The sequence below is a fragment of the Semicossyphus pulcher genome, unplaced genomic scaffold (genome assembly GCF_022749685.1).
Source record: "Semicossyphus pulcher isolate SPU_LCO1_2020_fin unplaced genomic scaffold, fSemPul1.0.p SCAF_14, whole genome shotgun sequence".
Classification (NCBI taxonomy): Eukaryota; Metazoa; Chordata; class Actinopteri; order Labriformes; family Labridae; genus Semicossyphus; species Semicossyphus pulcher.
Window position 1 is genome coordinate 26,335,143 of NW_027211648.1, and position 26,831 is coordinate 26,361,973.

The 26,831-nt window shown below is 42.1% G+C and overlaps 2 protein-coding genes across 2 annotated transcripts in view; one reads left to right on the forward strand and one right to left on the reverse strand.

Moving 5' to 3' along the window:
* Positions 1-26,831, reverse strand: part of LOC138590757 (NLR family CARD domain-containing protein 3-like) — a 289,240-nt gene that overhangs the window by 143,033 nt on the left and 119,376 nt on the right. The window lies entirely within an intron of this gene.
* LOC138591111 (NLR family CARD domain-containing protein 3-like) lies at positions 1,336-25,372 on the forward strand. The gene is made up of 8 exons (XM_069661629.1): positions 1,336-1,364; positions 2,008-2,132; positions 5,604-7,404; positions 8,934-9,107; positions 10,958-11,131; positions 19,671-19,844; positions 20,252-20,425; positions 24,552-25,372. Exons 1-8 carry the CDS (start codon positions 1,336-1,338, stop codon positions 24,562-24,564), a joined length of 2,664 nt encoding a protein of 887 aa, XP_069517730.1. The 3' UTR covers positions 24,565-25,372.

Sequence of the window (26,831 nt, forward strand, 5' to 3'; positions counted from 1 at the left end):
CCTCCAGCCTTCAGTAATGAACCTGGACCCTCAGACACAAAGTAAGAGACTGTTGATACTGTAAACTGACCTGACAGACGACGATGCATTGACGATGAGTACTAGATGCTTTGCTAATACATTTATATTAATGATGCAGAAACTGTTCTACAAAAAAAACTGTTTTATATCCACAAACTTCTGATGATTTTCCTGCAGGAAAACACTTGAAATCTCCATTTCAGAATTTATACCTCCAGAAAATATAGGATTCATTACTGTTCAAAATCTGCTTCAAATGTTTCATTAATTTTTTATGTTTTTACTCAGAATATTGTGTTGGTTTGTGCAATATTAAACATATCTTTTTGATATTTATTTTTCTGGTTTGTTGTTTTGTCTTTAGTGTACGACTGTTGGTTACATGTAGTTTAAAGTTGTTTGCAGCTGTGTCTGTGTGCAGCTCTGTTACCCAGGGTGAACTTCCCTCTGGGACAGTTGACTTGTCTTATCTTTAACTCACTGCTTGTGTAAAACATGGTGACGAAATGTTATCAGGACACTAAATGGCTGCTGTCAGTTGCCATCTGGAGGAAAGATGTACTCTAACTATTGGACAGAGTAAACTGTTATCTACTGCTGAGGTGAAACAATTATTATAACTGTTGTTACTGTTATACAATAAAACATTTATATGATTCATTTCAGTTCATTTGTTCCTCTTAGTATCAGTGACAGCTGTCAGTCACCTTAAACAGCTGTCAACTAATCTAAGAAGAATAATACAAACCTTTCAATCTCCTATTTATCAACAGCAGCAGTAGAATTGAAGATTTTATCAAGGACTCGTGATATAAATAAAAACATCTTGTGTGTTGCAGAGTTCAGCCCAACAGACAGAGAGCAGAGTCTGCAGTATCCAGCTGTCTGTCTCTGAAGAGTGACCGGTCCAAAGGTGAACCTCCGTCCTTCAGTAATGAACCTGGACCCTCAGACACAAAGTAAGAGACTGTTGTTACTGTAAACTGACCTGACAGACGACGATGCATTGAGGATGAATACTAAATGTTTTGCTAATAGATTTATATTCATGGTGCAGAGTTATTACTGCAGAAACTGTTTCAAACTAAGGTGGATATATTCTGAGTTTGAGAATAATATAATCATATCATAAAATAATAATTTAGTGATTATTATTGCTGAGTTTTCTGTGTTATGAAGTGTTACTTTCATTGCATGCTGGGATATATGTAAATAAAGTAAGAACAGGAGGAACAATCAGAAACGTGTTGCAGTTACAATGTGGTTAGAAAACGTAAAGAAAAGACTTCATGTGTTTAAATGTGTTTATTCAGGATGAGGAGCACAGCAGGCTCTGAGACTCAGTGAGTGTTGTTGTTCAACTAGAGAGAAAGACACAAACATCTCATATGAAACACTGCAGCACACTGACATCATTGTATTTGTGATAGTACTACAGAAGACATGAAGAGACTGAAACAAAGGCACCTGTCTGGACTTGAACCTGTGACACCTCTGTGACATGCTGTGTGTCTGAGCCTGCTGCTCGACCTCAGTTTAATTTAGGCCACTTCTGACCTCAGTTCAAACATCACTGAGTCAAGCTGAGCCACCCACAGTGACTGTAAAACAGTGAAGCACATAATCAGCTGTCTTTAATGGAAGGCTTTTACTGTGAAGCAGCTGCAGGAAGTGTTGAGTTTGTATTAATAACAAACTACAGGCAGATCACACAATGTTTAATAAGACTGTCTGATAGGAAAGCAGTTAATTAATGACAAACACTTTTACTGCTCTCTGTGAGCTATCACAGCTTCTAGACAGTGTCGATCACATGGTGATATTTTTCTACCAAATTCAACAAATCATTTTAGTCATGAAGAAATGTGTTCACAGAGAGAAGAAGAGGAGTCATGTTTCTGTGGAGGAGCAGCCGTCCTGCTGTGCTGTGTGTCAGGACGTCCTGAAGGATCCAGTCTCTACCAGCTGTGGACACTGGTTCTGCAGACAGTGCCTCACCTCACACTGGGACCAGTCTGGTTCATCAGGAGACTCCTCCTGTCCCCAGTGTGGAGAAAGATCCAGAACAACACCTGGACTGCAGACAGCCAGTGAGACCAGCACTTTACAAAGTAAGACCGTCCATCAGTCTGCTGATGTCATCGTGTCTGAAAACACGGCTTGTTGTTTTAATACAGAGACATTTGTTGTGTCATTCAGCACCAACATTAAGATCTTTATAAATACCATTACAAATGAACTGATGTGTTCTGCTCCAGCATGCATATCTGCTCTGTGTCACTCGTCCCGTGTTCTCCTTTGAGGAAAAATCTGAACCCAAAACAAATGTATATTTAACATGTTGTGATTTTATTGTAGCGCCCCCTGTCTTTGCTTAAAATATCAGCATGCTGCTTGTTCTCCATCAGGAAGAACTTTTAAACTGCTGCTGTTCACCATAGACTGTATATAAGCAGAGGGACGTAGCCCCCGTGATGTCACCGCTTTTGTTTGTGGACAACAGTTTTGAGGCCTTTAGTTTATTTTCCTTCAACATCTTGGTTTTTGGATACAGAAGTGACCGTATTTGGACGAGAGGGGGGAACTGAAGAGGAGGGAGGGATTGGCAAACAGTAAATGATTAAAGTTATACAGTTATGCCAAAGCTAACTCATGACTTGGTTATTTAGATAACAAGCTAAGCTAACAAGCCAGGTGTTGTCTACACAGACCTCTTAGACAGTCTGTTGTTACAATGAACCGCTCAGCAACACATTTTATTTGTCTGATAATTGCATGAAAAATTCTCCAGAAGGCACCAACGTGGAGACATGGCAGAGAGGTTCAGTTCAGTGAGTAAAATAAGCTAAGCTGACGCCCAGCAGGCAGCAAACGGCATCCACCTGTCACTCAAAGAGTTCAGGCCCCTAATAATGCAAAATTATAAGTATAAATATAATTAAAATGGCTGAGTCAAATAAAGATGACCCTCATTCAGATGTCATAACGAAATGAGCTGTAGAGAACAAAACAGTTTTTAGTCCCAGGCTGTAAACATGTTTATTTCTGCTGTAAAGTTGGGGATTTTAACATGGGGTCTGTGGGGATTGACTCACTTTTGGAGCCAGCCTCAAGTGGTCATTATGGGAACTTCAACTGTTTTTGGCACTTCTGTTTTGGTTTAATTTTTCAGCTCCTGAGATTTCTGTCTGATATAAACATTTCCTGTTGCTGCTGCTTCACATGAAATTTTTCCATCAGCAAACCAGCGGGTAGGGTTGTCACGGTGACCGCAATACTGCAATACCACGGTTTTAAATATTGTAGCTTGCACTTAAAAAAATGTTCAATAAATCAATTGAAAATGAAATAAAATGTGTAACCTTGATAAACTTAGGCTAAATATTATCCAGTATTAGCAGTGAGGGACCGTTTTTTCCCCCCTTCACTCAAACGCCTCTCTGGTCACTGTCGCAGCGCGGAGTAAACAGTAGGACCTGAATGCTGTCGGGCGGTGAAGAAAAAGTAACACTTAACCTTTGTCCGAGAAAGACGGTAAAAAGGCTGGTATGCGTAGCGGCGGGAGGAAGAAGGTAAACGATCAGCACCAATACGTGCGCGTGGAACCACAGCACGCGAGCACGGCAGCTCAGAGTCTCTGACCGTCAGTTGATGAGGATGAAGGATAAAGAAACTTACACCACAGTGAGTGACAGGAGGGACGGGAAGGACTTTGCTGCTTGTGCTGCTTTAGATGGTAATTAAGTTTTAAAAACGATGATAATCAACGTCTTTGTATTTAAATACTGGTGGATTTTTCTCCAGGGGGGGGCAAAAACAAAATCAAGCAAACGTACTCAAAGCCATATAACCTTGCCACCTTTCTGTGGAATACAGTTTTTGGATACTCCCGAACAGATACATTCTTGCTGTGTAAAAAAATAAGGATTATTTATGTCTGCTTAAAGAAACGAGTTAAGTCAACTATTATTCTTTTGTGAGTAACCCTTCGATTTGAGACGGATGGACTGTGGAATGTTAGGAAATATAAACACGTCAAAACAACAAACTACCTGTTCAATAGGCAGCCTAGTGGCTTAAACTGACATGTTAAAACATTCCAATACATTCATCTTCAAATCTATTTAATGATGTCTGTGATGGCTATATACCATTTTGTTATGTGTGGCTGTTCGTTCTTCTTTCTATCTGCTGTATTCAAGTCTCTGATGGATCACCTGATAAAATAAAGATTGTGTTTATATAGAGAGATTTGACAAGGAGCACTGAAGCTGTTCTGGAGGCTTGTGGTGGCCTGACTCCATACTGAGACACTTCATGTTGCATTAGTAATTTTATATTATTTAATTGTACTCTATTTAATCTTTTCTATTTACTGATCTCACTGTTATGTTATTGATCCCTTTGATACACAGTAACTGAGCATCTCCTTTATTTCACCGCATGTTTTACTTTGCATCTCTGTGCACATGACAAATGAAGAATCCTTGAAACTAGACTATTACATCATTTTGGGTCTACTGTTGCCCACTTTTCTGACAAGACAGCACTACTACGATTAAAAACAAACACCAATAACAACAATAAAAGACCAACACCACACAGCTGCTATCTCACCTCTGTAGGTAGCCTCTGAAGTTCACCTGGGCCCAGTGTGCAGCGTTTCTTGGCCAGCTGCTGCTGAGACACATCTTTCAGTGACATCACAGTATTTTCTTTCGCCATTATACTGTACCTAGCTGACACTACACTGCCGTGCCTGTCTTAATCTCAGTCTAATATACTGAGTGTCAACGAGTGCTACCTGCCACCTAGTGGTTGGTGGTTTCAGCAGCTGCTGCTAGATGGATAAATGCTGTCAGGGCGCTGGTGATGTGCGCCCTGTCTACTCCTATCTCTTGTATTGACGAGGAGCAAACTGCGCATGTGCAACTTATAACGAGAGTCAACGGACAAAGATTCTTGCGCCCCAGGCCGGAAACACGTGACCTATCAGTAACTTTAGACGGCGTAAACATTTTGAATCTACATTTTATTGCAGATTATACACTTTATTCACCAAACATGTAATACTTACCTTGCTAATAAAAATGTATGAAATAAAAAAATACAGCATACCGCTCGGTTGAGCCGTCCTAAATCACCGCAGGGTAAATTCCTTCACCGCGACAGCCCTACCAGCGGGAGGATTTTATTTTGCAGCAGCTATAGGAAATGTAGTGTATTTGTTACAGAGATTGTCAGTGCTTTGTTAGTGGTTCCAATCATTCAAAGAAGGTCTACACAACAAGATGTGAACATCGTCTGCATGATTTTATCAGTGCATCAGTTTTAAACATTGCAGTGATGAAGAAACAGCCACAGTGAGCTGTTTAGATGAAGCGCTGCAGACGAGCTGCTGAGGATCAACCTGTTCTCTCTGCTGTCAATCAAACACGTTCACTGACACACAGTCAGAGGCTGATTTGGACTCAACTTTAACACTTTATATTTTCATATATTGATCTTTTTTAGTAACAAGATAATCACCAGGTTGTCAAATGTTCTTGTTTCGTCTCATTTTGTTCTCTGTTTTGTGAAAGGTGGTCAGCAGGAGGTTTTCGATCAACATAAGATCAGTCTGAGGAGGAGATGTGAACGTGTGACTGAAGGAACTGATGAACCAGGAAGTGGAACCCTCCTCAAAAGAATCTACACTGAGCTCTACATCACTGAGGGACACAGTGAAGAGGTTAACACCCAACATGAGGTTAGACAGCTTGACACAGCTTCCAAGAGGGAGACCCTCCATGACACTCCAATCAAGTGCCACGAAATCTTTAAATCCTTACCTGACCAACAGAGAGACATCAGAGTGGTCCTGATGAACGGCGTCGCTGGTGTTGGAAAAACCTTCTCAGTGCAGAAGTTCACTCTGGACTGGGCAGAGGGCTCGGAAAACCAAGATGTCAGTCTGCTGATTCTGCTTTCCTTCAGGGAGCTGAACTTGATCAAAGACGAGCAGTACAGTCTTCTCAAGCTGCTCCATGTTTTCCATCCAGCATTACAGAAGGTCACAGCAGAGACGCTTGCTGTCTGTAAACTGTTGTTCATCTTTGACGGCCTGGATGAAAGCAGGCTTTCACTGGACTTCACCAACAATCAGGTTGTGTCTGACGTCTCACAGGAGTCATCAGTCAACGTCCTGTTGATGAATCTCATCGAGGGGAATCTGCTTCCCAAGGCTCTTGTCTGGATAACTTCCCGACCTGCAGCAGCCAATCAGATCCCTCCTACGTGTGTTGACAAGTTAACAGAAGTCCGAGGCTTCACTGACTCCCAGAAGGAGGAGTACTTCAGGAGGAGATTCAGCGATGAAGAGCTGTCCAGCAGAATCATCTCACACATGAAGACATCCAGGAGCCTCCACATCATGTGTCTAATCCCAGTCTTCTGCTGGATCACTGCGACAGTTCTGGAGCACATGTTGACCACAGGCCAGAGAGGAGAGCTGCCCAAGACCCTGACTGACATGTACTCACACTTCCTGCTGGTTCAGACCAAGAGGAAGAAGCAGAAGTATGATGAGGGACATCAGGTGAGTCCTCAGGAGCTGATGGAGGCTGACAGGGAAGTTCTTCTGAAGCTGGGGAGGCTGGCGTTTGAACATCTGGAGACAGGAAACATCATGTTCTACCAAGAAGACCTGGAGCGCTGTGGTCTGGATGTCACAGAGGCCTCGGTGTACTCAGGAGTTTGTACTGAGATCTTTAAAAGAGAGTGTGTGATCTTCCAGAAAACAGTCTACTGCTTTGTTCATCTGAGCGTTCAAGAGTTTCTGGCTGCAGTCTACATGTTCCACTGTTACACAAACAGCAACACACAAGTATTGAAGGCTTTCCTAGAAGAGAACAAACACATCTATGATAGACAGTTCTCATCCCTGGATGTCGTTCTGAGGAGCGCCATGACGAAATCCCTTCAAAGTAAGAGTGGTCACCTGGACCTGTTTGTTCGCTTCCTTCATGGCCTCTCTCTGAAGTCCAACCAGAGACTCTTAGGAGGCCTGCTGGGCCGGACAGACAACAGTCCAGAAATCATCCAGAGAGTCATCAACAACCTGAAGGAGATGAACAGTTATAAGATCTCTCCTGACAGAAGCATCAACATCTTCCACTGTCTGACTGAGATGAACGACCACTCAGTACATCAGGAGATCCAAGAGTTCCTGAAGTCAGAGAACAGATCAGAGAAAGAACTCTCTGTGTTCCACTGCTCTGCTCTGGCCTACATGCTGCAGATGTCAGAGGAGGTTCTGGATGAGTTCGCCCTACAGAAGTACAACACATCATGGCAGGGAAGACAGAGACTGATTCCAGCTGTGAGGAACTGCAGAAAGGCTCGGTAAGTCCAGATGTGATTCACATTTTAAATCAGGGTTAATAAGTCGTTTAGTTCTTCAGATATCAACACTATAGAATTATCATTACTCTTAAAATACTGTTCCACTTGTTTATTCATAAATCTATTGTCTTTTGTATTCTGTCACTGACGTTCTTGAGCTGTTTCAGAAGTTTTCAATGCAAAAATGTTGTTTTTCAGTCAGTTTTGTTTCTAGCTGTTAAGTTCATGAAAGAAAAGCTGTTCTATTTATTTCTAATATGTGTTACATTTGACTGTTTTACTATACAGCATTGGTTCATGAAGGCAACATGCAAACCTGTTTAAACACATGAAGGATTTAAGAGTTTGTTGTTGAGGTTTTATCACAGCAGCATTTAATCACAACATATAACAGTATTTAACAGTTATCAGTAAAGTTATTACTACATGAGTAGATTCTACAAGGTGTGCTATATAATCACTGACTATAACCACTATTGTTAAAAGTTTCAAATAAGTTCTGTTTCATTTTCTAAAGCAGATTTCTGAAGACAGAGAGAATTTCTTTCATGCAGTTATTTCTGTCATGTTTCTGTTACTGGTTTTGGATCCATTTCAAAGTGAGGACAGAGGATGTTCGGGGACCAAACACACTCCACTTTATTTTTTCTATTTCTACAGTGCACTTTATTTTGTTTTGTGATGCTCTGTATATATCCAGTATTTCTGTTTTCAAAGCACTTTGTAAACTTGTATCTACAACGTGCTGTAGATAAAGGAGAAGTATTATTAGTGTTATTCAGATTGAGTGTCTCATGTTTGCTGCAGCCACTGTGGCCACAGGTGAAAACTATGGGATCATGTTGAGCGCTGTAACATAGTGATTTGGTAGCACAAGCAGAGAATCGTCATCAAATCTGCAAACTGATTCAGAAACGTTCGTTCCACAACAATATCTATGAACAGTTTGCTAACATGAACTAACATTAGCTTCTGTGAACTGCTGCTCATACGACACAGACTGTCACAGTAACACCCCTGAGTGTGTTGAACCGAGCAGTGGTGCATTTAGTTGCTTATGAATTCCACATTTGAAAGAGGGAGGTTGTGTTACATGGCTGTGTTTTGAAGTGTTTCCTGATATTCTGTTGCTCACAGAAAGAAGCTGACAGGTGTTTCTCTCTCTTGTCGTGAACCTGAAAGCAGCAGGTAGCCAGCAAAGACAGATCGTCTTTCTCGACTGTAATTGTTAACTAAGTTGTAAAAAAGGTTTCTAATCAAGACGTCCTCATGCTAACTCTTTGGAGACAGACATTTTCTCCTCCTTTATCTGCACATTAAAGCAAATCAAAGATGCAAAGTGTGCAGGTACGAGAGGGAGTGAGGAGAATTATTGTTTCATGTCAAACACAGAAAGATAAGATGAGCTGAACCCTGAGGTGAACAGCAAACTTAGATTGTTATTTAGTCTGATGTGTCAAACTGTCATGAAGTAAACACAAAGTGTCTCTTTCATTGTAACATATCATGTAATTTATGTGTCATTACAGACTTTCTATCTGTGGACTGTCAGAGACTCACTGTGAAGTTGTGGCCTCAGCTCTGAAGTCCAACCCCTCCCATCTGAGAGAGCTGGACCTGAGCAGCAACAATCTGCTGGATTCAGGAGTGAAGCTGCTGTCTGCTGGACTGGAGAGTCCAAACTGTAGACTGGAGACTCTGAGGTCAGTTTACTGACTGTAGCATGTAGTTTTTCTTATGTGTTCAATTCAACTCCTTGACTGAGGTTCAAAGTTTTGGGTGGTTAATCTTCAGGATTGACCTGATCACAGATCTGAAGAAGTGATTTTAAAATGTTCTGTCTTTCCAAATGGCTGAACAACAAGTGAAGAAAAGAAAAGAGATATTCACTGTTTGAAAGTTTCCACACGACTCACATTGGTGTCGATCAGACAGTGAAGATGATGTCAGCACTGACGAGGCTGTAATGTGTGTGAGGGATGTGAACGATGTCGTAGATCTGATGATAGCAGATGAAAACCGGCTGCAGAGAGTTTGAGCTTCTGTGTAAACAGACTGAGAGACAGGGTCGATAAAGAAAAGGGAGTCATGAATGCAGAGCTCAGTAAAGGTGAAGGAAGGAACTGTGATGATCTTCATGGTATCAGAAGCTGACGCCCCACACAGCTGCTGTGGTGTGGTGTGCATCAAAGCAGAGCTAAGAGTAATAAACAGCAGCCTAACAGCGGCCAAAACAACACGACAGAGCAGGATTCAAAGTCTGTGTGAAGATTTAAAAAAGGACTCTGATGTAATTACTCCAAAAATATCAGTCATAGTGTTTGTGATTCACAACATGAACAGACTGTAAATATATGCAGATTTTATTGTTCAAAGTTCAGTCAAACTTTAGAAGCTTAATAAAGATTAAATTACACATCAAAGTCATTTGAACATGTCAAAAGGTGCAGCATCCTTCAAAAGAACAAGTGTTACACCTGGTTAAAGCCACATGAAGTGATGATTCTGAATGACAGCGTTAAGTTTGAGTTATCTGAGCTTCTATATTATTTCCTGTTATTCTTTCTAACAGATCAAAGTGTTGCTTTGTTTTCATGTCAGCATTGAGGAACTATTTGAAGAAACAGACCTTTAGATTTCAGCCAAAACAAATCAATAGTCTGCACCAGAAACATGTTTGTCTTAATGGAGAGGTTCATATTTCTTCAGGTCAATCTAAAGACAACACTCACATTCCCATATGCACATATATTTATAGAGTTATTTTCTGTCTGTCATCATTCCCTCTGTCCATACTGTCTGTGAAGAAATCCTCTTCTAACCTGACTCCAATGTTACGAGATGGAGGACAAACATTCACACTCTTTCACTTCACAAAAATGACTTTTACAGTTTAGCTGAAACTAATAAGAGGCTTCAGCAGACTGAGCTACACATATCAAGTGTTTGGTGTTTGACTGTCTCCTTGTTGAGCTGCAGTGGAGGAATAGTGACTCAAAGAGTGAATTTGGTTGTAAATAGTTTGAACCTTTGGTGGACACAGACTTGATTTGGCTGACTCAGACTGCTGAAGCTTCATATTAGTTTCACATGAACTTATGGAGTTTATCCTGCTGTGTAGTTTTGTTAGGAAGGGACCACTTCACACTCACTGGGGACAGTAGGAATCATTGCTGCCACTAATGAGTCTTTAATGTGCAGAAAGCATGTGGCTGTTATTTTAAGACTTCAACAAATGTGGACATCTCCTTTTATTCCATAGACCTACTAAGCCCCCAAATACAGTAAGAAGAAGGTCATTTAATAAATGAATGAATGAACAGTGTTTAGTCCAACATGTCTGATGTGTTCATGATTCTCTAATTACAGACGTGACTGAGATCAGCAGCATGTTATTAACCTGTGCTGACATGAAAAGGTGTATGAATGTTCTGTTGACATTTGGATGATGACTGCAGAAGGCTGACGTCATGATGATCCACAGAACACAATGGAAAAGTCACTCCACTCATTTGAAGGAAAATCTGTAATTTTGTCTTCATTCTTTATTCAGATTGAGTTGGTGCAGTTTGTCAGAGATGAGCTGTGCTTCTCTGGCCTCAGCTCTGAAGTCCAACCCCTCCCATCTGAGAGAGCTGCAGCTGAGCCACAACAAGCTGCAGGATTCAGGAGTGAAGCTGCTGTGTGGTTTTCTGGAGAGTCCACACTGTAGACTGGAGACTCTGAGGTCAGAAACCATGTTTTACTTCTGTGCTGAGATTAATATGATGTGAAAGTTGTGTTGACACTAAACTGCAGACATGAGGCTGATATTATACTGATCCACACTGAGTATCTTAATGCTGAAGTCTATTTTCTTCTTCACTGCTTTAGTCCATTGACTGTAGCAGAGCAATGTTGAGTTACACATTTAAAACCTTCATAGAACAAGAAAAATCCTACACTGTATAATTCACTGTGAACCTCTGAAACACCTGATTTCATCTTTTATTCCACATCATGTTTTCTTGTTTATATATTTTTTTATTTGTATAGATCCAAATCATATCAAAGGTTATCTCATAGGGGTGGGCAAAAAAATCAATTCATGTAAAAATCACGATTCCTATCTTCTAAGATTCCAAATCGATTCATAACTTCCAAAAATTGAACTTTTTCCGTCTCACCGTGCGGACTTCGTGACCTCCTTAGAATACAAGGTACAAGACTCAACATATGCACTTGCCCGGTTGCCCCATGGTATGTTCATAACGCCCCAGGGCCAGTAGATAAAGCATTTAACTGGCCCGGTGTGCCAGTAGGATCCACAAGCCCAATCCTGCGGTAATTTCAATCCAATGTCAGCATCACTGCAGGCACTCCGGCTACTGCTGTCAACAACACTTTACACGCTACTCACTGAACTCGCAACAACTGTCATTCTAGAAGACGCTAATTGACGTTAGCAAGCCACCGCGGACTCTTGAAATGTTTTTAGACCTTCGAAGAAGGGCAACAGTTGGAAAAAAAAAAACAGGGCACACTGGACAATGAATAAAAAAAGGAATAACACCGGGATAAACACGCACGTTTTAGTTTTCTTACACACACGAGGGAGATTGACTGTAAACTGTAAACACGCGTGCAGCGCTGCTTCTGTCACAGATGTGCCTGCGGGATGATCAAGGCAAACAGGCAGTTACACAAGGTGGCTATAAGTGTGTCTATTGAAACCACTCCTCATGGCTACTCTTACTTTCATCAACCCAGGTTACATGCACGAGGTGGTGGGGTTGCTGTCATCCACAAAGATACCCTCAAGTGCAGCAGTTTTTCTACAGGCCCCTTTTCATCTTTTGAATCCTTGGCTTTTGTGATAGATGGCAGCTCATCAGTCTTCTGTTAGTTACTGTACAGACCCCCCAAACCAAACATTGACTTTATCAGTGAATTCTCTGATCTTCTTTCCAACATTGCCCCTAAATATGACAATATTCTTATTCTCTGAGATTTTAACATCCATATTTGCTGTCTCTCTGAAGCCATGACTCGTGATTTTATAAACCTGCTTGAATCCTTTGGTCTCCACAAGTCTGTGAATAGCCCAACCCCTGTTAAAGGTCATACACTAGATTTAGTTCTCTCCTCCTCCGGCCTCTCTATCTTAAACCCTGAAATAGAAGATTTTCATGTATCTGACCACAGAGCAATCATTTTTGACAAATCAAACTCAAATTGCCACACGTTTCTCCTGTCCGCCCTGCTCTTCTCCGCTCCCGCACTATAAATTCAACCACTGCCACTAGATTCACAGCAGCCTACAAAGAGGCGTCTAACATTAGAGGTGTTGAGGCTGCACCATCTCATGCGGACACAGAGCAAATCGTTGCTCTATTCAACAGTTCTTTCTCAGCCACCCTTGACTCTGTTGCACCGCTGAGAAATAAAAAACTCAAGCCTCTGGCCTGACCATGGCTAAATGACACTACAAGAGAAATAAGAAGAGCATGCAGAAGAACAGAGCGAAGGTGGAAGCGGGATAAACTGCAGATATCATTTCAAATCCTGAAAGATCTCTTGGATAAATACCAGCTGGCCGTCAAAAATGCAAAAGCTCAATATCATAATCCCATAGTACTTTTTTGTGTGTTAAACTCCATCACCTCTTCCACTCAGTCCTCCTCCCTTGAAGATTCTGTCTCTAAATGTGAAGATTTTTGAAACTTTTTTCGAGACAAAGTCACTGACATCAGAGCTAGTATCATTCCTCCTGTAAATAGTATATCCATCTCTTCTGACAACACTGCAGTTCTAAGTTCTTTTAACCCCTATCACCTTAACAGGGCTCCATCATATTATCTCTTCTATGAAGACATCCATCTGTTCTCTTGACATTATCCCAACTAAACTCTTCAAAGAAGTAACTGGAACCATTAGTCCCAGTGTTCTTACAATCATCAACAGCTCCCTGGAGACCAGTCATGTTCCACAGTCTTTCAAACATGCAGTTGTCCAGCCACTCTTAAAAAAACAAAGTCTAGATCCCTCAGTCCTCAGTAATTACAGACCCATATCTACCATTTCTCTCCAAAATCCTTAATAAAGTTATTTTTAACGAACTGTCATCTCACCTGGCTCAAAACTGCATTTTTGAAAAGTTCCAATCTGGTTTCAGAGCTCTACACAGTACTGAGTCTGCACCTCTGAAAATCACAAACGACCTCCATGTAGTTGCTGACTCAGGGAACTGCTCCATCCTCCTGCTCTTAGATCTTACTTCAGCTTTCCACACAGTAGACCATTCTATTGTCATTCACAGATTACACAAGTGGGCAGGAGTTATGTTATATTATTTAGAGAGAGACCCAACATGAGACCACCATGTATTTGAATGAAACACAAGATACTTGTGCCCTAATGATAAAGATAAGCGCTCAGTAAAGAAACCCCTCCCCTTGTGCCCTCATCCCAATACTTATAATTAACCTACCACATGACCCTTAGTGGTCACTGCCACCCAAGCAGCTTTGCCACCCTCAACAGACCCAGGCTCTGTCCTGCAAGCTCCAGGTATTGACAACACCGATACTACAATAATGTTTTTGAATGAAACACATGAAGCGAGTTTCACGCGAGAGACGAAACAGGCTGCCCTCGGGGTTCGGGGGTTTTACCTTAAATGTTAATTTTAATCTCCAACTTTAAAGACTAAATTTGACTTTGCTTCTGTCAGATAATTAATAACAACGTATTACTTTAAATCTTAATAACAATCTCGGCTAGGTTTTCTATCCCCTTGTCCAGTTACCACCGTGGGTCTCCTCGTGGCCGCTCCTCGCTCACTGGCCTCATCCTCGACCTGAGACACTCATGAGCCTTGAGGCTTGCGGACACAGCAAGGGGGGGGGGAGGGGGAGTGAGGTTTCCCTATGTGATTCTCTCCCACTGGCTTCTGTAGGTCTCCCTGTTTCCTGACAAACTTTACTACTCACTTAGTTTGTTGTCTAGTACTTAGTCCCCGACTGGAAGGAGTCTCTCTTTTACCTCCCCAGCTAAAGGGGGTTGCTAAGGGGGAGGGAGGGAGCAGGTGAATGCAGACTTAAGTGATGACTTGATATAAAACTTTGTTCGATCATGAAGCCTGATGCTCCTCTACAGCTCTGTGAGAAATATATGAACTACACAGCAGACTGGAGTCTCTGTTAACAGTGACAGACAGACTGAAAGATCTGCGCGAGTAACACAGATCCACGTTATGAAGCGTCGGTCTCCTTGTCAATTCCATTATGCATCGTAATAAGACTTTAAAACACATCATGCATAGCCTAATACAAAACACTGTGATGCAGACGCACAGCACAGAGAGGGGGGGAGCTGCTGCGCAAGAGCACAGAGGAAGGGAGGGAGAGAGAGAGGGAGCGGGTGAGTTCAGACTGAAGTGATGACGTGAAATAAAACTTTGTTTGATCATGAAGCCTGATGCTCCTCTATAGCTCCGCGTTAATCAGTGAAATATATTAAATATATGTGTGGAAATATGGACAGGTTGCGACGTTATTGAGCCAGGTACAGAGCACGAGAAACACACACAGATCTGTGTTATATCTGCTCCTCTCCTAACATCTGTCTCCTCCCTGCGCGGCATGATACCTCTGATAAACTACGCGTGGATCACCTCCAGCTCATCTCATTAACAGCATTCATCACTGCGCTGCATGATTACACTATTGCCACCGTCTCTCCCTCTCTTGGGTTCGGGATTGTCCCGTATTAAAAACTTAGATGCAGTCTCCTTACTGAATAAATACAGACACGATCTGTCTCTCGATGCCCAACCCTAGTCGCCATGTATTCCGACCTTGCGACTGACTCGTCTTACAACCTGACAAAATATGCCTCAAGGTGTCTGTCTCTGAACACAGTGGGCACAATGGGTCCCCCTCTACCCAACATTTTAGGTTCTGGGGTGATGGCAACACATCGTAAGTAGCCCCTTTCAGGAACTTGATACGACTATCCTCCATACTTCACAGGTCCCTCCAGCTGAGCTTCCTCTTCTCTACATTTTCCCAGTTCATCTACTGTCCCTGCTTAGCCTGAGCCACAGCCTTAGTACACCTTACTACTTCTTCTTGTCGACGTACCTGCTCCACTACCAGCTTCCACCTTTCTCTGAGACTTGCTTTGTTCCACATTGGTTTACTCAAGCTAAGCCCCAAGCCCCCCGGCCTTGCTGTTCGTTGTCTACAATCTATGTACAGTGAGGGAAATAATTATTTGATCCCTTGGCGATTTGGTAAGTTTGCCCACTGACAAAGAAATGAACAGTCTCTAATTTTAATGGTAGGTTTATTTTAACAGTGAGAGAGAGAATATCAAAAAAACCATCCAGAAAATCACATTATATAAAAGTTATAAATTGATTTGCATTTGATTGAGTGAAATAAGTATTTGATCCCCTACCAACCAGCAAGAATTCTGGCTCCCACAGGCCGGTTATGTGCTCCTGAGGCACACAGACTTGTCCTCTCGCTTTAAGAAAGCACTCCTAATCTCAACTCGTTACCTGTATAAAAGACACCTGTTCACAGAAACAATCAATCAGATTCCAACCTCTCTGTTACGCCCCACCATAAGGCGGCCCTATGGGGCTAACAACTATCCACATTTGACCCAACAAACTCACAGGAAACACCTTTAAAAAGTCAAAACCAAGGCATTTATTACAGACAATACTAACAACCAAATTAACTAAAGGCTAACAAAAGCATCTAGAACACAACAACACAAAATCCCAGTCTGAGAGGCAGAACCACAGCAGTCCCCACTCCAGAAGCCTCTCCCCTTCAGATGCCAAGTCTGGGGTTTTTAAGCATCCAAGACCAGGTGAACCTCATTGTGCAATCAGCAGGGAAGAGCTGGGAAGACAACAGAAAGGCAAAAGGGACAAACAGTGCAGGGAACACATACAGCCGTAACACTCTCCACCATGGGCAAGACCAAAGAGCTGTCTAAGGACATCAGGGACAAGATTGTAGACCTGCACAAGGCTGGAATGGGCTACAAGACCATCAGCAAACAGCGTGGTGAGAAGGAGACAACTGTTGGTGCGATTATTAGAAAATGGAAGAAACACAAAATAACCATCAATCTCCCTCGGTCTTGGGCTCCATGCAAGATCTCGCCTCGTGGGGTATCGATGATCATGAGAAAGGTCAGGGATCAGCCCAGAACTACACGGGAGGAGCTAGTTAATGATCTCAAGGCAGCTGGGACCACAGTCACCAAGAAGACCATTGGTAACACACTTCGCCGTAATGGACTGATATCCAGCAGCGCCCGCAAGGTCCCCCTGCTCAAGAAGGCACACGTACAGGCCCGTCTGAAGTTTGCCAATGAACACCTGAATGATTCAGAGAAGGCTTGGGAGAACGTGATGTGGTCAGATGAGACCAAAATCGAGCTCTCTGGCATCAGCTCGACTCGCCGTGTTTGGAGGAAGAGAAATTCTGACTATGACCTCAAGAACACCATCCCCACCGGCCTAGCCAGTCTCCAGACCTTAACCCCATAGAAAATCTGTGGAGGGAACTGAAGCTTCGAGTTGCCAAGCGACAGCCTCGAAACCTTGAGGATTTGGAGAGGTTCTGTAAAGAGGAGTGGACCAAAATCCCTCCTGAGATGTGCGCAAACCTGGTGACCAACTACAAGGAACGTCTGACCTCTGTGCTTGCCAACAAGGGTTTCTCCACCAAGTACTAAGTCAAGTTTTGTTAGAGGATCAAATACTTATTTCACTCAATCAAATACAAATCAATTCATAACTTTTATATAATGTGATTTATTTTTTGATATTCTCTCTCTCACTGTTAAAATAAACCTTCCATTAAAATTAGAGACTGTTCATTTCTTTGTCAGTGGGCAAACTTACAAACTGGGATTATTTCCCTCACTGTATGCCTAAGAGCTGCCTTTGCTTCATGCACTGCTTGTCTTGAGCTCCATTTCCTCCCTCTTGTTGGATATGGGACCAAATTACTCACTACCATGTCTTTGCTCCCTGATAGCAACAATTCTGTCCTGACCTTTGCACACTTGAACTCCTCTGTTAAGCTAGTTATTGGTAGCTGGAGTATACATTTCCCATACAACCCCACACTACTAAGACAACGAGGAACCAACCTCTCTCGCCTTTACACTTTTGATATCGGTATTTCATAAAGTGACAGTGGCCACATCAGCCTAGGGAATAGTCCAAACTGCAGACACCATAACTTGAGCTTGCCTGGGAGCCCTGACTTCTCAAGCCTTCCTATCCCCTCTGCAACATCTTTCCTAAGTTGCTCTATCTGTTCACTGTCATTCAGGTCCCCATTACTCCACCTTCCAAAGCTCTTCACTGACTTTTCCCTAATGGATGGGATTTCTTCTTCATCCACTTAAAACTTCCTCTCTATTACCTTCCCTCTGGACACTGAGATGCCTCTTGATTTACTGGGCTTAATCTTCATCTTTGCACACTTGAGATTCTCATTTAACCTCTCTAGTAGCCTTTTTGTACAGGGCCCTGTCGTGGTCACCAGTGTCACGTCATCCATGTAGGCCCTAATCGGGGGGAGGCGTAGCCCGTCCTGCCGTCTCTCCCCACCAACCACCCATTTTGAAGCTCTAATAATTGAGCGTGAGCAGTACTTAGCAACAGTTGTGGTCAAAACCTCGATCAGAACCAGGCTCATGTTGAACAGCCATCTTCCCAGACTGGATGGGCCGAAAAGTGGGATAGAGGGAGATGCACACAGAGTAACAACAACAACAGAAATCAGTGATAGATACATTTATTAATTATTTCAATTTGTACTAGCAGAAAATAACAAATACAGCTCTGAAAAAAATGAAGAAACCACTCCACATTTTCCTCTAATCAGCATCTCTCTACACGTCACTGCCAGCCGGATCCAGATCCGCCATCGAACAAAGCTGAGCTGCTTGAATTTTTGCAGAGAGTGGCCTAATGTCACCCAGCAGCAGTTTGAGAGACTGGTGGAGAGCATGCCAAGATGCATGAAAGCTGTAATTAAAAACCAGGTTATTCCACCAGACATTGATTTGTGAACTCTTCCTGAGTTAAAACATTTGTATTCTGCTGTTTAAACAAGAACAGGAACTTGTTTTCTTTGCATTATTTGTGATCTTAACCAGTCGTCATTCTCTGTGAATAAAAGTCCTGAATGAAAATATTTGATTTGGAAGTAGAAGAAATGTTGTTTACAATAAAATAAAAGTTTATTTTACTCAAACACAAACCAGAGAAAAACAGATTTTTGAAGTGGTCTGATCATTTTTTCTGGAGCTGCATATTCAGTATTTTCTTTTTCCAACATTTCGATTAAAATATTTGTTTCTTGTAACGACTGAAAAGTTTAAAGTGAAGATGCTTTGAGTTTATGGCTCCACTATTTCTAAAAGAAATACTGTCCATGTCTTTGTTCACATTCACCAAAATTCATTCGGACATATTTGGCATCTTGGAAACTTTAGTATTTTGAGTCGACTCTTCAGTTATTTTCTGCTGGTTTTTCTTGTATTTCTTGTTTGTTGTGTTTGGCTGCACAACATGAGTTTGTATAGATGGAGCCACTGGTGCTTCTTGTGTTACGCTCCTGAAAAATGAGGAGAAATAATCACACAGTGATCGGGTGATGTTTCTCAGACACGTCTGAAGTTCAATGAGGAAAGTGCTGTGATTTCTCCTGGTGAGGGATTAAAAGACCACTTTCAGCGTTACAGAAGACCTCTATTGCAGTTTAAACTCAACAACAAAGAATGAATCAAATGTTTCTAAATATCACATAATTAGCATTACAACCATTTTAATAGTGTTTTAAATATGTGTTTTATTTGAATCAGTCGTCATAAATGTTTGATCTTTTTAACCTAATCACAGATTTTAACATCATCACAGACCAAGAAGCACTAAACTGTAACTTGTATCAGACTATGAGTGTGTTATATTTGAACTTGTCACACTTGCAGAGTTTAAGAGGTGAAGTCGCTGCGTCTTTATTGAAGTAGCAGCATGTTGTCATTAATATTAATGAGAGCTCTTTTTCACTTTGTGTATTTCACACATTTTAACCTGCATCCTGTTGTGTTCAGGTGTTTGGAGTTTCCACTTTCTGAACTTTGACCTTCTTAACCTTCTTCAGCTCTGAACACATTATTAAACATTAAAGGATTTCATGCAGGAACATTGTATTCTAACGTCACATCATTTATTCTTTATTCAGATTGTGGGACTGCTGGTTGTCAGAGATGAGCTGTGCTTCTCTGGCCTCAGCTCTGAAGTCCAACCCCTCCCATCTGAGAGAGCTGGAGCTGAGCCTCAACGAGCTGCAGGATTCAGGAGTGAAGCTGCTGTGTGGTTTTCTGGAGAGTCCACACTGTAGACTGGAGACTCTGAGGTCAGAAACCATGTTTTACTTCTGTGCTGAGATTAATATGATGTGAAAGTTGTGTTGACACTAAACTGCAGACATGAGGCTGATATTATACTGATCCACACTGAGTATCTTAATGCTGAAGTCTATTTTCTTCTTCACTGCTTTAGTCCATCGACTGTAGCAGAGCAATGTTGAGTTCCACATTTAAAACCTTCATAGAACAAGAAAAATCCTACACTGTATAATTCAGTGTGAACCTCTGAAACACCTGATTTCATCTTTTATTCCACATCATGTTTTTAAATAAATCAGTAATAGAAACATTTATTAATTATTTCAGTTTGTACGAGCAGAAAATAACAAATATATTCAGTATTTTCTTTTTCCAACATTTTCCTCCAAAGTCACATCATTTATTCTTTATTCAGATTGAGTCGCTGCAGTTTGTCAGAGATGAGCTGTGCTTCTCTGGCCTCAGCTCTGAAGTCCAACCCCTCCCATCTGAGAGAGCTGGAGCTGAGACACAACAAGCTGCAGGATTCAGGAGTGAAGCTGCTCTCTGATCTTGTGGAGAGTCCACACTGTAGACTGGAGACTCTGAGGTCAGTCCATGTTGGCTTCAGCAGTTTTGTACTAAACACAGTTATTATCACAGCAAAGATCCAGTATTGTCTGCTAAACCTCCAACCCTCCCAGTGGCTGCTGTCCTCAGTGAAGCTGTGAGAGGAGAACAGTGACAGGCTTCAGGATTGGACAGAAACACAGAGAGAGAACAGACAGCCAATCAGATCAGCACGAAGCTTGTTGTGATCACGTGTTTGATTTGATGTGAAGACAACTGTTGTTGTTGTGTTCATGTGTACAGGACATTAAGCTGGATTACAGCTGACAGCATCACAAGATGTTTAGAGACAGTGGTCCTCGTTCATCAAACTGTCGTACCATCAAATCTGATCTCAAAGTGTTCGTTCTCTCATTTCAGCACTAAACAATTCATCAGTTCATCTTTGTCACAGCTCTGAGATCAGTCTGCCTGAAGCCTGCAAATCACTGTCTGTTATTACACAGAACCATGGTTACGTTTAGTAACCACGGTCTTTGTACAGAACAAAACCTCTGCTGAAGTCCAGAAATCACAGCTGATGTTTCTGCTCTTCAGTCTTTGCATGAACATGAAGGACTTTTAACATCATATATAGTTTATATATCTGTCCATGTGACAGCAGCTTGTCCAAATGTTTCTGTGACAGACACCATTTTTACACTTCATGTGATATTTCACATTTGAAGCAGTTATACTGAAGTAGTTATACCATGTTCTGGGTGAATACTTGATTCTGATTGGCTGCTGGGTGTTGATTACTTCCTGACAATGGACACCTTTTAAGTAGTTGTGGATACGTATACGCTGGCTACGTAGTATCAGCCTGTTTCTACAATGACTGACCATGGCAACAGGTACAAAGTCAAAGCCTCTGTTTACAGTTGATGCACCTTGTTAACGAGCTAACATCGACCAATGAGGGACTTCAACAGCTCTTTGACCTTATTGGGAGGATATGAGAACTTTGCTGACTGGGATGCAGCTGAAGAAAGAGAGAGTGGAAAGAAAAGAGAAACCTTTATTTACAGCACTGAGCGTAGTCCTTCAGTACCTCTGAGCACCACAGGATGGCGCCTGTAAAACACGAGCTGCAGGAAGTACACAGCCCCTCTGAACTTACTGATCCTGTGGATCACATCAGCCATCATCTGACATCCCGCTCACTATTCAACTCTCTACTTCATTCTGCGGCCGACAGTAAACATGGCTGATCATTTGTTCGTACAAATCCTGATGTTGATTTCAGGACAATGACACGGCTGGTTAGCTACATAGTCTTCTTATTATGTCTCATTATATTTAACTTATATCCGACACAATGTTATTGACTTTTTTTTCATTGTTTTTATTGCAGTTTTTGTTTCCATTCAACAAACAAACAGTGTTTACAAAACTAGACACAAAACAAACACAAACACAAAACATACATGACAGCTCTTACATGAGAAATGAACATATAGCATGATACAAGAGGTGGTGAATCAGTCTTACAGTACACGAATGTCGTTCAAGTCCACAGCAGTCCTTTTAATAGGGTGGAGGAAAGGTCTGGACCGATATAGTCCAAAAATGGGCGCCATACTCTGTAGAACTGATCTACACTGTGATGTATGACGTTGGTAAGATATTCTAAAGGAATCAGTTCAAAAATGATTTTGCGCCAACCGCAGACAGAAGGAACCTTGTCACTGACCCACTGCAAAAGAATATTTTTCCTAGCTGCAAACGTTAGAATATTATACAATCTTTTGTTGACTGCTGTTTTCAAATAGTCACTTGGAAGACCTAGAATCAGGGACATGGGGTCCATTTCTATATTAATATGAAAGATTCTCTCCAATTCACTTATAATTTCAACCCAATATCTTTGAAGTTTATGACAAGACCAGAAACATTGAGTCAGAGTTCCCACATCAGTTTTACACTTGAGACACAGAGGGGAGAGAGAGCGGTTGAAGAAATTCCTGCGGTGAGGGGAAATATGTAATCTGTGTAAAATCGTAAGTTGTATTGCTCTTGTCCGAGTGCAAATTGAAATCTTTTTTGCAAGAGACCAAATGGTATCCCACTTTTCTTCACCTATGGTCACAGACAACTCCTTCTCCCACACACCTCGGACCCCCTGCGCATCAGTAGTAGAAAAAACATTAAGTACATGGTAAAATGAGCTCAGAGACACTTTCAATTGTTGATGAAACAGAATTTTCTCAACAACAGATATTTCAGGGATCAATAAGGGTTGTGCTATGAATGATATAATGCCTTATTTGCAAAAAGAAAATCTTGTTTGGACAATTTGTAATTGTTAGTAAGCTGTTCAAATGACAAAAGCTTATCATCTGAGAATAGGTCACTGAGGGATTTATTATTCTTATTAGACCATTGTCGAAAACCAGGGTCCGAAGAACCTGGGGGAAAAGCAGGATTATTTATTATTGGGGTGAAAATGGATGTTATATTTGATCTTCCCTCAAGATGGCGGACAAGCCGCCATGCTTTTAGAGTGTTGGTTGTTACAGGATTTGCGCAAAAAGCTTTGATTTCTTTAAAAGTATTAAATAATAATAGGTCACTTAGTCTGCACTGTGATAATGCTGTCTCAATATCCATCCAGACTGAAGTTTTACCCTTAACCCAGTCGTTTACAAATCTTAAATGGGCACAAAGTTGGTAAATTTTAATATTAGGTAAGTCCAGGCCACCCATCGAACTTGGTAGATGTAATGCTGCCATCTTAAGCCTAGGTCTACGCTTGTTCCAAATAAAAGAGCTGAGCCACCCATTTATATCCTTCAACACCCTTTTAGAAAACAAAACAGGAATCATTTGGATAGGGTACAATAACCTAGGCAACACATTCATTTTGACCAGGGCAATGCGTCCTAACCAGGAAATAGGAAGTGACATCCATCGCTCTAGGTCCTGCTTAATTTTACAAAATAAGGGTGCAAAGTTGGCTTTATATAGTTGATCAAAGGATGGGGTGATGAAGATTCCTAAGTACACAAACCCATTGGGAGACCATTTGAAAGGAAAGGAAGGTACAGTAGTTGGTATTGTAGAAAGAGTACCAAGGGGCATAGCCTCTGATTTAGCCAGGTTGATCTTATAACCAGAGAAACAACTGAATCTGTCAATCACATCAATAAGACCTGGTACAGATGTTTCAGGGTCGGTCAGAAGGATTAGAACATCATCCGCGTATAAGGTTATTTTATGACACAGCTGTCCAATCTCTAAACTACGTATTGTGGGTGTCACCCTTACGGCCTCAGCAAGTGGCTCTATGGCCAAAGCGAATAGGAGGGGCGATAAAGGGCAGCCCTGCATCACCCCTCTGTGAGTATTGAAGTATTCAGACCTGAGTCCATTAGTCAAGACTGCTGCCTGTGGTCTAGTATAAATAATTTTGACCCATTTTATAAAGTTCTCCCCCAAACCAAATTTACCCAGTGTATACAGTAAGAAAGACCATTCAACTCGGTCAAATGCTTTCTCTGCGTCGAGAGAAAGCACCAGACCATGAATAGACTTTTGTTTAAAAGCTAGGATAGCATTCAACAGACGTCTAACATTTGTAGCTGAATTCATGTTATTGACTTTTAATGTAGCAAGTATATTGTTAGCTTTCTCGCTAATAGCTGAGCAGACATGAAATATCTCCTGTTGCAGAGTGGTGTCCAAGACCTGTTTTATTTACTGGAGGAGTGAATAATGTTTCCATGTTATTAGTTCCTTATTAGATTGTAATGATTGTTCCAGGTATCAGTCAAACCCTCAGGTGTTAGCGGCTCTGGCCTCCATGAGTCCACAGATTCCTGATAATGGACACCTCGTCGGGCATTATCCCTGACAGAAAAAATGTCACAGAGAAACTGATTTGAATCCATGTTTACAGTAAGCAGTGAATATGTCTCTGTTTCTGCAGTCATGATGCGTTCAGGGTCTCTCAGCAGTTAAGTTCCACTGTGTACTTAAGTCCTGTTCAGACTTGTGGTATGAACAGACTGAAGTCTCTGCTGGTCTTTAAACTGGATGTGCTGCCTCGCTGACTGACAGCTGATGAGGGCCTCTCTGTCAACACTGATATATGACTTCTGTTGTCTGTCTTCTTCTCTCATCAGGTGGAAGTATTGATCTCTGTCAGAGTGTGAGCGATCAGGAGGATGGTCGTGTATCAGAGGATCAGCTGTGTCCTGATGATCCAGAGAGGGTGAAGCAGCAGCATCAGCTTGTGTGTGTGGAGGCTCTGACTGGGCCATGTTACTGGGAGGTAGAGTGGAGAGGAGCGCTTCATCCAGCAGTGACTGACAGAGGAATTGTTGGAAAAAAATGTGCCTGGATGATGCATTTGTCATGAGTGATACTAATCGTCTTAATGATCACTTAAAGTTGTTGCTATGGGACTTTTCAGTCCCACAGGAGGGAATGTTTGAAAGAATGTGAAACTTTATAATGAAATATTTTAGAGTTGAAGTTATATATCCAAAAGTTTTATAATCAAATGTTTTAGTAGAAACTTTATAATCAAATGTCTTAAAGGTAAAGTTTTTTATGGTCAAAATGTAGTTAACGTTTCTATTGTCCAATGCCTTCAAGTTTTACAGTCACATGTTTTATAGTTCAGGTTTTATAGTCAAATGTTTTAAATTAAGTTCTTATAATCCAATGCTCTAAAGCTCTAAAGTAGAATCCTAACAAGCTGAGGGCAGAGAGCCAGAGTTGAGGGAGGGGGGCTCCAACAGGTGGTGGCACAAGTCTGCCACTTGCGACACACTAACTAATTAGGCAGAGACCTGACAATGGGGAAAAAACGTGCCGGGCCCAGCGAGGGAGGAGTTTAGAGTATATAAGACCGAGCAGCTAATGTGTGGGCAGTCTTATCCGGATGGACTCGGGTTTATTTGTTTGTATTTATACGGGAATAAACTCTTTTTGCATCAGATTCTGCCAGTCTCTAGTGTTTGCTTGTCCGAGTTTTTTCAAGACTTTGACTATATTTTTAAGAGTTTTTATAACCTATTGGAGATTGACATTAAGTGGCAGACAAGAGGGTTCGGGGAACGTTTTTTGCCACAACAGAATCACACCCAGTGGAGATGACTCTCGGTGCTGTAGTCTAAACTGCTCTGAGATCAGCTCCACTGTCAGACACAAAGTCCATCATCATCCCCGTGTGTTCCTCTGGGTGTGACAGAGTATCATCACAGTATGTGGACTGCTCTGCTGCTGCTGCTCTGTCCTTCTACACAGTCTCTGCAGACACACTGAGACTCCTCCACTCCTGCTGCTCCACACTCAACCACCTCCTCCACCCTCCACCTGGACCTGGACTTGACTTTGTCTTTATTTCTGAACCCAAAGTGACCACTTGGGATCATATTACCCTGATAAGATATGTCAGTTTGTTTAATAAGTCACCCATTTAAAATATATTAAGGCTTACAGTTATACATATTTAGGGTTGGGTTGCTCTGAGTCACAGGGGGGTGCTGCCAGCGGTCCAGTCACTGCTCACGGTGATGTCTACCTTGGGGAGGACTGCAGACAGCCGTGTGCTCCTCCCACCTGCTCCTTTTCATCTGCCATCTGATGAGCATCACTGGGAGGGGGCCCGGACTGTGCAGGCCCCAAACCAATCAGCAGGAGTCTCTAGTTCTGTGACGAGGGAGACTGAGTCCATCAGAAGACACGACCAGGGCTACCTCTGTCCTCTCCAGCCTGCCAGACGCAAAGGCTACATGCAGGGGGGGGTCAACAGCCCCGCCAGACGCAAAGGGTACCCGGGGTAAAACCCCGCCAGACGCAAAGTCCGGCCCTCAGGGTGAAAGAAACGTCGATCCAGTCGCCGTGCCAAAATGTGGAGAGGGTACAGAGAGCCCCCCGGTGCAAGGTGCTACCTGTGGGGTCTTCAGCCCTGCCAGACACGAGGGCTGTCCCTGGAATCACTGGTCCCGCCAGATGCAGAGGCCAGTTGTCGTGGAAGAAAGGGTCGCTGCAGCATCCTGCCAGATGTTTTGGAGAGAAACCTGTGGTGTGGAAGAGAGGAAGAGAGACAACATGGTGGAGTCAGTCAGAGTCGCTGTCTGACCACCTCGGCCTCCGAGCGGCAGCCTCCTCCTCCTCCTCCTCTCCGTCTTCCCTGCTCCTCTTCCTGGAGGAGCCAGAAGTAGAGGGAGATGGAGGGACGTGTTTACAGACTAAAAGTGAGTCCACCTTAAATCAGGAGATCACATGATCACTGAAAAAAAGAGACAGTAGCTTATAAACACCAAATGTGATGCTCTCCACACAGAGTGTTTTCCTGAACACAAAGAAACTCTCTCTAAACACTATCAGACAACATCCCTGCATCCACACAGTGATGGAATAATCAGAAACATTAGTTTCCGGCTGGGAGAGTT